This window comes from Nomascus leucogenys, chromosome 10, assembly GCF_006542625.1.
Source record: "Nomascus leucogenys isolate Asia chromosome 10, Asia_NLE_v1, whole genome shotgun sequence".
NCBI lineage: Eukaryota > Metazoa > Chordata > Mammalia > Primates > Hylobatidae > Nomascus > Nomascus leucogenys.
This window is the reverse complement of record NC_044390.1, coordinates 84,032,547-84,045,975: the sequence shown is the minus strand read 5'-3', so window position 1 is coordinate 84,045,975 and position 13,429 is coordinate 84,032,547. Positions and strand designations below refer to the sequence as shown.

The window sequence follows — 13,429 nt, the reverse complement described above, 5'->3', positions numbered from 1 at the left end:
AGACAGAGGGTCCAGCAGGCTGGTTAGCAGACACCGCTCCAGTTCTAAGACGCCAGCAGTGGGATCCACGTTTGTTAAGGTGGATGCGGCTGAAATGGGAATTATCCCCCCATAGGCTTTGCTGTAAATGACCAGGTCCTTTAAAATGTACAACCTCTCAGTGCTGCTGCAAGCTGGGAGCTGGATTTCTTTCTGTCTTCTTTTTAAAATCCGTTCCTTGTGTTTTCCTAAATAGCCCTTTAAAGACACAGATGCAACCCCAGGGCTGCTGAATGCAAGGGAAGACTCCCCCACCTCGAAGCTTTGAACTCAGCAAAGCAAAAAAAAAAAAAAGAATGCTTATTTTGGAAGAACGTGTTTCTCCTCATTACTCGTGCCCTCCCCCTAGCTGATGTTTGCAGGGGACCCTTGCTTAGCTGGGGACTGCAGAGAGCAGCGAGTAATATTCCCACAAAGCCACGAACTTAGAGAAGGCAAATTCATTAGAATAATATGAAATACAGTCTCTGCTTCTATTTAATCACTTTCTTAGCCACAGACTAGGGTCTTTCCAGCTCACCCCATTTTCTGGGGAGGGGCGTCCATTACTACACAGTTGTATCCAATCACAGTTCTCTGCTTCTTTAAGGCTGTACCTTCAAGATCATAGTGGGGGCATGCTGACCAGCTATAGACACAGGAGAAGATGAAAGGTGAGAGGATCCCTTTTTCAACCCCGACTTGCCTACTGGCTTTTGATGTTTCCCCTGGAGAATCCAAACTCCAAACGCTGGGGTTGGCATTTTGGGTGATTTTGATTTCAATGAAGCCACTTTGCTGAGAGAACTGGGGCACCCACGACCTCCTGATAGAGCTTCCCAGCCAAGTCCCTTGTAGATATTCTCCTGTTTTATTAGAGACCACGTATTTATCGAATCCTGGCCTTTTCTTGCACATCATTCATTGGAGTGCACTTCTCGACTGCCCCGATTTTTGACAAGGGGTTGTTTTTAATGCTTGTTTTTATATGAGATTTGACTTCTTGATGGACATTTGTATTAGGAAATTGAAGCATGATATATATGTATATATTGTCTCCACCATCTCTCCTGTTGTATTACTTGGATTGCATGAGATAGTGGGGTGGTTCTTGTTTTTTAAAAAATATTTCCACAGTGTGCAAAGTGCTGGCAACATCCCTCCCTCTCCTCCAACCCCCCCCCCCAACTTTTCTCTGGCTGCCAAGGAGTCATTGATTTTGATTAGCTTCACTGCAGAGCGTCTGTGAAGAGAGAGAGAGAGAAAGGGAGGGAGGCTTTGAAATAAATTTTAAAAAAGACCTCATATCGGGTTTCAGCAGACAGCAGTGTGTGTGTGTGTGTGTGTGTGTGTGTGTGTGTGTGTGTGTGACCCTACAAGCAGAGGGAGGCCTCTGAGATCATCGTTTAGGTAGCTTGCTGCATAATGAGATGAAGAGACTTTTGCCTCTTCAGTTCTGATGGTGCTGCTTGCTCTCAGAGAGTGGGGAGCCAGGAACCCCTGGGACTGGAGCCCCCAGGACTTCAACACTCCGAATGAGATCCAGCCCTTTCTGGAAGCTTCTCACCCCCACCTGATCCCCCACAAATAGAATCTCTTCAAATTTGGGGGTCTGTTTCCTATTCTCTTTGTTATTGGTGTAGCTTGAGTAGGAAGTTTCTCTGGGGAGCCCATTAGCCCCACTGGCTGCTGTCCATGGTCCTAGGCCGTGCGCATCTCTTAGACCCCAGTTCCTGTTTTGTTTATTTGGTTTTTTTTTTTTTTTGGCCCTGCACATCTCTTAGAGCCCAGTTCCTGTTTTTTGTTCGTTTGTTTTTATTTATTTATTTTTTAGCCGCCTTCATTTGGATACTGGAGACTTCTTTTCCACTTCTTCTTCTTTTTTTTTTATTTTGAGACAGAGTCTCACTCTGTCACCCAGGCTGGAGTGCAGTGGTGCAAGCTCAGCTCACTGCAACCTCCACCTCCCAGGTTCAAGCGATTCTCCTGCCTCAGCCTCCTGATTAGCTGGGATTACAGGCACCCGCCACCACACTTGGCTAATTTTTGTATTTTTAGTAGAGACGGGGTTTTACCATGTTGGCCAGAGTGGTTTTGAACTCCTGGCCTCAAGTGATCCACCCGCCTTGGCCTCCCAAAGTGCTGGGATTACAGGCGTGAGCCACCGAGCTCAGCCTCCACTTCTTATTTTGATTCTTTTCTGTTTTGATGGTGAGAGGAAAGGGTGATTTAACCAATACTGTCACAGAAAAATGAAACTGTGACTGGTTTTCACAATGTATGTAGCTGATCTCATGTTCTCCTATTATTATGTTTCTGACAGTGATAAAATATCACTCTCCCTCCCTGGGGCATTAGAGGAGTCCTCACCCACCCACCTCCTACACAAGTATCTTTTAGGGACACTGGCTCACCATTGTGAACTTTTTGAGTGTCCACCTGATATTACAAGTTGCATTGACGAGAACACAGATTTTGCTCTTCTGTGTCAATACCCATTTATTTTCTGAAGGTCAGAAGTTGGTTAAGGGTTTGGGGGAGGGGCTAGACACTCTTCTTAGTCCCATGGAGCTGACTGGAAGTTCCATGAGGGGAGGAGATTGATGTCAAAGTGTCATTTTAAAGCTTAAGCTGAAAGTTAATTTTTTAAATTTTCATTCATTCATTTAGCATATATTTATTGAGCATCTACAATGTGCCAGTTGTAGAATTCCATCTCAGAAGAGACTTGACTTGTGGATGGTGGAGGGGCAGTCCTGCTTGGAAGCAGATGATGTGAAATGTTCCTTTCCAGTCTGGTTCATGATGTTTAACAGATTTGTCAGTTCACCACTGTGACCCCAAGCTTTGCTGGCAGATTGTTATATAGTATCTATTGAGAGCCCTGCTATCTGGTAAAGGCAGTTAAAAAGCCTGCAATCACGACTCATTTCCAGCATGAACAGACTGGTCCTTGCTGCTTTACACAATAATCAAAGCTACCTTTTATGGCATGCTCGCCACTCCCAAGCACTGGGCGAAGTGCTTTACCTGTCCTCCCCTCCGCGATGCCTCATGCCCACTTTAGCAGATAGTACTGTTAGCATTCCCATTTTACAGTGGAGGAAGCTGAGGCTCAGAGAGGTTAAGCAACTTAGCTGAAGGCCACACCACCAGCGAAGTGCCTGAGCCAAGATTTGGACTCGAGTCCATGGGACCCCCATGCTCATGAGCTGACTGCTTTGCTCCACTGGGTCCCTTCATGAGGTCGTCCCACAGCACTGCTAGTTCCAGGGCCAGTGCCAGCACATGGCTTCGCTGGGAGCTGGGGGCCTGACAGGTCTACTGGAAAAAGTGTCACCTTTGGGGACACTCAAGGACAGGCTGGTTGGTTTCGTTGTGGATTTTATATACTCATGCCCTAACCCTGTGTTCCTGGTTTCTATAAGGCCCCAGGGAAGGTGCATGGAATTTGCAAATAGGGCCTGTATTACTTATTTCCTAGGACACGGGAAGCTTTTCTTACCTCCTTCCTACCCTCTTCTCTAACCTGAACTCCCGAGTTCCTTCTCCCGAAGGTCTTTTGCACTATAAGCGCCAAGGAACCTGTGCGCGTGGCAGGGACGGCTGGGAGGGTATCTGGAGAACCTTAGTGAGGCCTCTGGCCTAGCCAGAGAGGCAATAAGCTTGGGGACGTTCTGTTCTGGGTTCTGACGTTGTTGGTTCTGACGTCGTTGTGCTCTTTTGTAAGAGGAATTTCATACCTTGGAGATGCTTTGTACATATTTGTAATGACTTTATTAAAAAATTGATTGTGCACTTCTAGCCAAAGACATTTGTGTTTTCATTTCCTTTTGGAAGGCTGGCCCTCATAGACTCTGGGAGTACCTGGCCGCATAACAGGGACAGGATCCCTGCCCTTGGCTCCTGCCTGCCCCACTGTTCCCTCGGGCAGAAGGCCAGACACTTCCTTCCCTCCTCTAATTCCTAAGATCTACCGCCCCCACTGCCCCGACCCCTGAAGGGAAGGACTGGCCTAAAGAATGCCCTTGGGTTGGGCCACAGGTTTGGGAAACTTGCCCAACAGTTCAAGGTTGGTGCACACAACCATAATTTATGCATGGTATCCTGTGGACAAGCCAATGAGACCGCAGATTAATGTCTCCAACTGCAGACAACTCAGGTTCTAGTCTCATCCTAAGAATGGGAGGTTGAGTACACATACCTTTTTTTTTGGAGACGGAGTTTCTCTCTTGTTGCCCAGGTTGGAGTGCAGTGGCACGATATTGGTTCACTGCAACCTCTGCTTCCTGGGTTCAAGCTGTCTTCCTGCCTCAGCCTCCCGAGTAGCTGTGATTACAGGCATGTGTCACCATGCCCAGCTAATTTTTGTATTTTTAGTAGAGACAGGGTTTCACCATGTTGGCCAGGCTGGTCTCGAACTCCTGACCTCAGGTGATCCACCTGCCTTGGCCTCCCAAAGTGCTGGGATTACAGGCGTGAGCCACCGCACCTGGCCCAGGTTGTTTTTTTAGATACCAGACCTTCTCTTTTCCTTTGAACACCCACCCCTGCTCCACTTTCAGTCTACGTGACTTAGAGGGGCTGACTCCATCCTCTCACTACCTCAAGAGCTCAACAGCTGACCCAGGCCTGGCCAGTGCTCCACATCTCACCAGCTAAAGTAATTGGTTTGGGACAAACAAATGAGAGTCAGTCTTAGGACTTTTGGTGGAGCTTCTGGGATGCAGGGGTTGTTAAGCTGCTAGAACGTAAGCGCAGAACTGCTGCAGGCCGTCTTACCACCACATGGGTCCAGCTGCCTGAAAATCAAACTGTCTCAGAGGAAAACAGAATTGAAGGCTGGCCGAGACACAATTCTTTTTTTTTTTTTTTTTCCAGAGATAGGGTCTCACTCTGTCACCCAGGCTAGAATGCAGCGCTATCTCGGCTCACTGCAACCTCCGCCTCCCAGGTTTAAGCGATTCCTGTGCTTCAGCCTCCCGAGTAGCTGGGATTACAGGTGTGGGCCACCACGCCTGGCTAGTTTTTTTTTTTTTTTTTTTTGTATTTTTAGTAGAGAGGGGGTCAGGCTGGTCTCCAACTCCTGACCTCAAGTGATCTGCCTGCCTCAGCCTCCCAAAGTGCTGGGATTACAGGCGTGAGCCACTGCGCCTGACCGAGAGACACAATTCTATATCAACACTGGGAGTCTCTGAATCCAGCTGTACCTGAAGCCCACACAGTTATGTAAACCAAATAAAGTCTTTCTTTCACTTAAGCCATATTTGAATTGGTTTTCTTTTCTTGTCTTTTTTTTTTTTTTTTCTTTTTTGAGACAGGATCTAGCTCTGTCGCCCAGGCTGGAGTGCAGTGGTGCGATCACGGCTCACTGCAGCCTCCACCTCCTGGGCTCAAGCGATCCTCCCACCTTGGAGTAGCTGGGACCACAGGCGCATATCAACATGCCCAGCTAATTTTTTAACTTTTTATAGAGATGGGGGTCTCGCTATATTGCCCAGGCTGGCCTCAAATTCCTGGGCTCAAGCGATCCTCCCACTTTGGCCTTCCAAAATGCTGCGATTACAGGAGTGAGCCACCACGCCCAGCCTTGATGGCAATCCAAAAGTTTGGCCTGACGATATTTTCATGGCTGGTGTCATAATGTTGCCCTGAGAGGCATGTACTGTCACCTTGTGCTATTAATCTACATTTAAATATCTATCATAATCTGGCACCCTGGAAAACCCTTCTTGAATCAGCCTATACATTTTTGGTCTGCACAACCTCCAGTTAGCCCCTGTAGTGGGCACTGTAAGAGCCCCACAGAGGCCCTTTCTGATCCCTTTTGCCAGATTCCTATCCTGCAGTATCGTGTGCTTTGCTGGCATCTGGGGCCTTCAGAGGCTTCCCCTTGGAGCCTCTTAGGGGAGAGTCTGAAGTGCAGGAAGTCCCCCCATCAGCCCAGTGCCAAGAATCAGTTGGTGTGTATTTTGTGGGATGGGACAAACTCTAAGATGAAACTTAACGCTCCTGAGCTCCCTGGGGGATCCGGCTAAGACTGAGAGTTCGCCAGAGCTTGGCTTCTTTCCCTTCCCTGTTCTATTTCACTCATGATTCCCTTACTGGTTTCTTGTGGGAGCACTTCTGTAATAAATCACATGCACCTGAACAGGATCTGCTTTAGGGGAAACCAACATAAGACAACCACCCACTCCGCGAAGGGCTTCTTCTCCTTTGATCTAAAACAGTTGCATTTGGCTTCAAGAGGTGAAAGGAAAATCAAGACCACAAACACAAGTTGCACCAACAGATGATATTTATTGGCAGAAGGGTACTTTGGGAGACATTAAAAACACCAAAGGCAGCTGTTTGTCCCACAGCAGAAGTCCTAAAAGATTCCAGGACCCACTTTATTGACCTCTCTTTCTTCTAATCCCGAGTCTCAGCAGCCCGGATGTCTTCCTACCACTCTGCACATCATTCTTTTCTTCCGAAGCTGATGCACCTATCATATCTGGGTCCAAAGCTTGCCTTTCTTATTCCCTCACATTTATTATTCTCAAGATATTTTACATGAAGAGGACCATTTCTAAGGACTTCGTGGAACTTCAGTCAGTGAATCATAAAATATTAAAGGCAGGATACTGTGAACCTGACACTCGATTAACCCTACTTACAACAAATGGTTGCAGAATGAAGATACATAAAAGAGAGTGGCATTGTTCTTTTCCAACGGGGACTCCTGGCTGCTTTCGCACTGGTATTGGGGAATTCATGCAGCCTGTGTTGGAAACACTCCTCATCAGACACTGTTTTCCCTAGGACAGAAGTTAAATCCCCCCACCCAGAAGAAAACCTCAGATGGGACATTCCCCCAGAGGGTAGGGCATGCACTAATAAAATCCTAAACTAAACCATCCCACCTGCCCCTGTGTGTCCCCTACATGTTACATTACAGTGTTAACAGGCATGGCTCACTGTTTGCAGTGTTAGAGAATTTTATTTTATTGTTTTGGTGGCATGGGCATAATTGGAGAAACCATTGGGGTATTCACTAGTAACCTACATTGTTAGTTTCCTTGGTTCCAGCAGGTAATACACTGGGTTCCGTCACCCTGGAGATGGCTACAGGGAGGCCGAGTGACTTCGCAAAGTAATAAAGAGTTTGGAATCAGAATTCCAGGTCTGACTCCCAGCAGACTGTTCTATTTCCTTACACACCTGCACTTTCATCAATCTTCTCCAGCTCCAATTTCTTGTGCCCCTTCGACAGCATCTGCAGGCAGGATGATCTTTCCGATAAAAACAAGTTGCAGAAGTTCCTGTTGCTTCCCTTTGGTTCTTCCTCAGGGTAGGGAGAACAGAGCAGCTGCATTCACGTGGCTCCATTTCCCTCTGCTTCCCCTTCCCACTTGATTATTCAGGCAAGTGGGATTGTAACATCATGGCCATCGCCATAGTAACAGAGCTTGAAAGATGCTACACTGCCCTGGAACAGACGTCTTGCTGGGTACCAGGAGAGAGCCAGGGATGCCAAGCCAAGGGGAAACTCCTGGCTTGGTGGCACACAGGGGCGAATGTCCTGAATCTACAGCGGGGGCGAGTAGGGGGGAAGGGGACATGTTAATACTGGCTGACAGCGAGGTGGCTGCAAAGCTCCTCCATTTCTCCTGGGGCTTGCATGGTAATCTGCCCACTAGCCACACAGATTGCTTTCTCTGTAATGCCATTGACGCCAGCCTGTTGTGCTGAGGTTGACAATAAGAGAACAGACTTGGGAGAGGAATAGGGCAGGCAAGATTCCGGTGGCTTCTGTGTGGTCACCTGTGCCATCTCATGCCAGATTTCAGAGCAGGGAACATTTCAGAGGTGAAGAAGTGGCTCTGTCATAGAGATCACAGAAGCACAGATGGTTACGGTGCTCCAGGCCACTACCTTGGTTGGTGGAAACATCCATAACATGGGTTGTCCTGTTTGCTCTGAAGGCTACCAGAGGGGATGGCAATGTCCACAGGAGCCGCTGACAGGCCTGAGACTTAAGTGAGGGAGATGACAGAATAGAAAGAGGAGAAAGACATAAAGACAGGAGACCAAGGGGTAACCACATCTGGGCCAAGGCTGACCTTTCTTTCTTTCTTCTTTTTTTTTTTTTTTTGAGACAGAGTCTCGCTTACTCTGTCACCCAGGTTGGAGTGCTGTGGTGCAATCTCAGCTCACTGCAACTTTCGCCTCCCGGGTTCAAGCAGTTCTCCCTGCCTCAGCCTCCTGAGTAGCTGGGATTACAGGCACCCGCCACCACGCCCAGCTAATTTTTGTATTTTTTAGTAAAGAGGGGGTTTTGTCATGTTGGCCAGGCTAGTCTTGAACTGTTGACCTCAGGTGACCTGCCTGCTTCAGCCTCCCAAAGTGTTGGCACTACAGGCACGGGCCACCGCACCCGGCCTCTCGTGTGCTTTTAGAAGACCATGTCTGCTGGGCCCCATGCCTGGAACGTCTGAGGGGCAGATCAGTGCGGAGGTTAAGAGTGCGGGCTCTGCTGGGGATAGCGGAGTGTGCCTATAGTTGCAGCTACTTGGGAGGCTGAGGAGGGAGGATCACTTGAGCCCAGGAGTTTGAATCTAGCCTGGACAACCTGGATTTTTATTAGAGACCTCATCTCTAATTTTTTGTTTTAGATGTGGGTTCTGAAACTGCACCAGGCGTCTGTTGGAAACTCGGCCCACCCATGCTGGCTGAGTGACCCTGGGAAAGTTACTACACCAAACTCTGTGCCCAAGTTTCCTCATCTATAAAACAGGGGACCCAACAGTACCTCCCCCATCACAGGGCTGTTGTGAGGATGACAGCACATAATCCAAGCAGGATGCTGGATGCTGTGCCTGCCATGCACGAGGTATTTGGGACCTTAAGTCCTTACAGGTATATGGTGGGGCCCAACAACTGTATTTTGAAAATACTTTGGGCTGGGTGTGGTAGCTCATGCCTGTAATCCCAGCACTCTGGGAGGCTGAGGCAAGGTGGATCACTTGAGGTCAGGAGTTTGAGGCCAGCCTGGCCAACGTGGTGAAACCCCGTCTCTACTAAAAATACAAAAAAATTAGCTGGGCATGGTGGCACGCACCTGTTGTCCCAGCTACTTGGGAGGCTGAGGCAGGAGAATCACTTGAACCCAGAAGGCAGAGGTTGCAGTGAGCCAAGATCGTGCCATTGCACTCCAGCCTGGGCAACAGAGCAAGACTCTGTCTCACAACAACAACAACAACAACCAAAAAAAAAAAAAAAAAAAAAGAAAGAAAGAAAAAAAAGAAAAAAGAAAAGAAAATACTTCACAGGGCTCACAGGGATTCTAATCTGCAGGCCTGGGCTATCTGGGAGGCAGTGATCTCTAGGCTCCTCCCCAGCCTGTGCCATCAAGTACTAGGTACTAGGTACTAAGTTAAAATAACCAGCAGGTGGGCTGGGCACAGTGGCTCATACCTGTAATTCCAGCACTCAGCACTTTACGAGGCCAGGACAGGAGGATTGCTTGAGCCCAGGAGTTTAAGAACACCCTGGACAACATAATGAGTCCTCGCCTCTACTAAAAATTAAAAAAAAAAAAAAAAAATTAGCCAGGCCTGGTGGCACACACCTGTAGTCCCAGCTACTTGGGAGGCTGGGGTGGGAGGACGGCTTGGGCCCAGGAGTTCAAGGTTGCAGTGAGCTGTGATTGTGCCAGCTGCACTCCAGCCTGAGTGAAGACCCAGACCCTGTCTCAAAAAAAAAAAAAAAAAAAAGATGAGGCTGGGCATGGTGGCTCATGCCTGTAATCCCAGCACTTCATGAGGCTGAGGCGAGCTGATCATTTGAGGTCAGGAGTTGGAGACCAGCCTGGCCAACATGGCAAAACCCTGTCTCTACTAAAAAATACAAAAATTAGCCAAGTGTGTTGGTGGGTGCCTGTAATCCCAGCTACTTGGGAGGCTGAGGCAGGAGAATCGCTTGAACTTAGGAGGTGGAGGATGCAGCGAGCCGAGATTGTGCCACTGCACTCCAGCCTGGGTGATAGAGCGAGACCCTGTCAAAAAAAAAAAAAAAAGAAGGAAGGAAGGAAGGAAGGGTGGAAGGAGGGAAAGAGAGAGAGAAAGAAAAGAGAAGAGAAGAAAAGAAAAGAGAAAATAACCAACAAGTGGGAACTTCATGTATTGCCAGGTCCTTGACTTGGAGTAAAGAAGGAAGACGCATCTAGAAGGGCATCAAGTCTGAGTTAGGAAGACGTCCCCTTTTGCAGGGTAAGGAGGCACGCACTACACCACAGAACGAGAGAGGAAGATGAAGGTCAGAAGGACAAGACAGGGGTGGGACTTTGGGGTCAGAGGTGGTGGATGGCAAGAGGCAGGATGTAAGTGCTTGAGGCCTGTTTCTCAGGAAGCCCCCGCAGGGCTGGGTCCGGGCATGCTGACCCTTGGAGTCCTTCTGGGTGTCCTCAGTGTTCGGTCCTAGTACACCTGGAAGTGTGCGGACGTGGCGCCGTCCTTCCAGCAGCGCAGGGTGTCCACGGTGACGGAGCGGCAGAGCGGGCAGGTGCGCTCGCGGTCCAGCCACAGGCAGAGGCACTCCTCACAGAACACGTGCTGCGGGGACAGCAATCAGCAGGCACCAGGACTCTTTACTGCGCGTCCGCCTTGTTCTCAGGAGCAGGAGAAGCAGCGGCGGACTAGACAGACAACCCCTGCCTTCGGGGCGCCTGCACTCGCGTTGGGGAGACGATGCGACTCTAAAATACTGAGTTATCAGTAGGAAGCACCAAGACGAAACAGCAGGGGAGGGGATGGGTGTGGTGGCTCACGACTGTAATCCCAGCACTTTGGGAGGCCGAGGCGGGCGGATCACCTGATCTGCACCTGAGGTAGGAGTTCGAGACCATCCTGGCCAACATGGTGAAAACCCGTCTCTACTAAAAAATACAAAAATTAGCCAGGCACGGTGGTGGGCGCCTGTAGTCCCAGCTACTCGGGAGGCTGAGGCAAGAGAATCGTTTGAACCCGGAGGCAGAGGTTGCAGTGAGCTGAGTTTGTGCCACTGCACTCCAGCCTAGGTGACAGAGCAAGACTCCGTCTAAAAACAAAAAACAAAAAATAAAAAAAAAGCATGAGGGAGAAGGAATAGGAAGGGCTTGGGCGGGTTGGGACGTTAAGGACAACTTTAAGGAGATACTGACATTTGGGTAAAACTTGCAGGACGGTGAGGAGTGAGCCCTGATGAGATCTTGGGGAAAAGTGCTTCTAGCAGCAACAGCATGTGCAAAGGCCCTGAAGCTGGACTGTGTTTGATGTGCAGGAGGAACAGGAAGGAGAGGATAGCTGGGCTGGGGTTTTGGGGGTGGATGGGAGAGGGAGATGAGGTCACAGAAGTGATGGAGGGCGAGGGGTGCAGATGGTGTAGGTCCTTGTGGGCCACTGTGAGGTCTTTGGCTCTTATTCTGAGAGAAGTAAGGGGCCATAGCAGGGCTTGGAGCAGAGGAGTTTAAAGTGATCCCTCCGCCTTCTAGCTTGAGAATAGAACACAAGGGTCAAGAGGAAAGGCAGGTAATAGTGCTGCAATAAACAGATACATGCATGCATATGTTCACTGCAGCACTATTCACAATAGCAAAGACATGGTATCAACCCAAATGCTCATCAATGATAGACTGGATAGAGAAAATGTGGTACATATACACCATGGAATACTATGCAGCCATAAAAAGGAATGAGATCATGTCCTTTGCAGGAACATGGATGGAGCTGGAAGCCATTATCCTCAGCAAACTAACACAGGAACAGAAAACCAAACACCACATGTTCTCACTCATAAGTCAGAGCTGAACAATGAGAACACATGGATACAGGGAGGGGAACAACACATACTGGGGCCTGTTGCAGGAGGGAGAGCATCAGGATAAATAGCTAATGCATGTGGGGCTTAATACCTAGGTGATGGGTTGATAGGTGCAGCAAACCACCATGGCACATGTTTAGCTATGTAACAAACCTGTACATACTGCACATGCATCCTGGAACTTAAAATTAAATTAAATTTAAAAAAAAAGAGAGAGGGCCAGGCGCCGTGGCTCACACCTGTAATCCCAGCAGTTTGGGAGGCTGAGGCAGGCAGATCACCTGAGGTCAGGAGTTTGAGACCAGCCTGATCAACATGGAGAAACCCTGTCTCTACTAAAAATACAAAATTAGCCGGGCATGGTGGTACATGCCTGTAATCCCAGCTACTCGGGAAGCTGAGGCAGCAGAATCACTTGAACCCGGGAGGCAGAGGTTGCAGCGAGCTGAGATCATGCCATTGTGTTCCAGCCTGGGCAATGAGAGCAAAACTCTGCCTCAAAAAAAAAAAAAAAAAAAGAGAGAGAGAGAAAGGCAGGGAGATTGGAAAGACCAATGGGTTCCACCATTCTCTGGTTGTATAACTTGGACAAGTAATGCAACCTCTCTGTGCCTCAGTTCCCCCATCTGTAAAATGGGGATAGAACCCCCTCATTGGAAGATTAATTAACATGTTAAAAGTACTTAGCTATGACAACCAAATGCAGCACATGAGTCTTGATTGGTCCCAGGTGGGGCAAAAAAAAGTCAGCTATAAAGGGCACTTTGAAGGCAACTGGAGACATCTGAATATGTACCATATATTAAATAGTATTTTGTGTTAATTTAAAATTTCCTGGGTGGCCACGCACAGTGGCTTACACCTGTAATCCTAGCACTTTGGGAGGCTGAGGCGGGGGGATCACTGAGGTCAGGAGTTTCAGACCAGCCTGGCCAACATGGTGAAATCCCGTCTCTACTAAAAATACAAAAATTAGCCAGGTATGGTGGCACACACCTGTAGTCCCAGCTACTTGGAAGGCTAAGGCAGGAGAATCGCTTGAACCCAGGGGGCAGAGGCTGCAGTGAGCTGAGATCGCACCACTGCACTCCAGCCTGGGCAACAGAGTGAGCTAGACTCCGTCTCAAAAAAATAAAAAAATTCCTGGGCATGCTAGTGGAATTGTGATTATCTGAGAGTATGTCCTTGTTCCTGGGAGATGCACACTGAAGTATTTAGGGATGAAGAATCTAAATGTCTACCACTTACTCTTAACTGGTTTAGGGAAAAAAAAATTGATGTTAAAAAAAGGGCAAATGTAAAATGTTAATGATCAGTAAATCTGGGTGAAGAATAGAAGAGTTTCATGCAACTTTTCTGCAGGTTTGAAATTTTTCAAAATGAAATGTTTGAGGAAAATAATAATATAAAAATCTAAACAAAATGTTTTTTTTAAAAGCAAAACCACAAAAAAGAAGCTGGGCACAGTGGCTCATGCCTATAACCCCAGCACTTTGGGAGGCCAAGGCAGGAGGATGGCTCGAGGCCAGGAGTTTGAGACCAGCCTGGGCAACATGGCGAGACTTCCTTC

At 48.3% G+C, this 13,429-nt stretch overlaps 1 protein-coding gene across 5 annotated transcripts in view; it reads right to left on the bottom strand.

Annotated features, from left to right (window-relative positions):
* RNFT2 (ring finger protein, transmembrane 2) overlaps positions 1-13,429 on the bottom strand; it is a 122,107-nt gene that overhangs the window by 1,409 nt on the left and 107,269 nt on the right. The window contains exon 11 of one of the 5 annotated variants that reach the window (XM_030821466.1): positions 10,091-10,613. The exons of the other annotated variants lie outside the window; for them this stretch is intronic. Within the exon in view, the coding sequence (XP_030677326.1) occupies positions 10,479-10,613 (135 nt within the window). The 3' untranslated portion in view covers positions 10,091-10,478. Of the gene's footprint in view, positions 1-10,090; positions 10,614-13,429 lie in introns of those variants that run through there. 5 annotated transcript variants of the gene reach the window in all.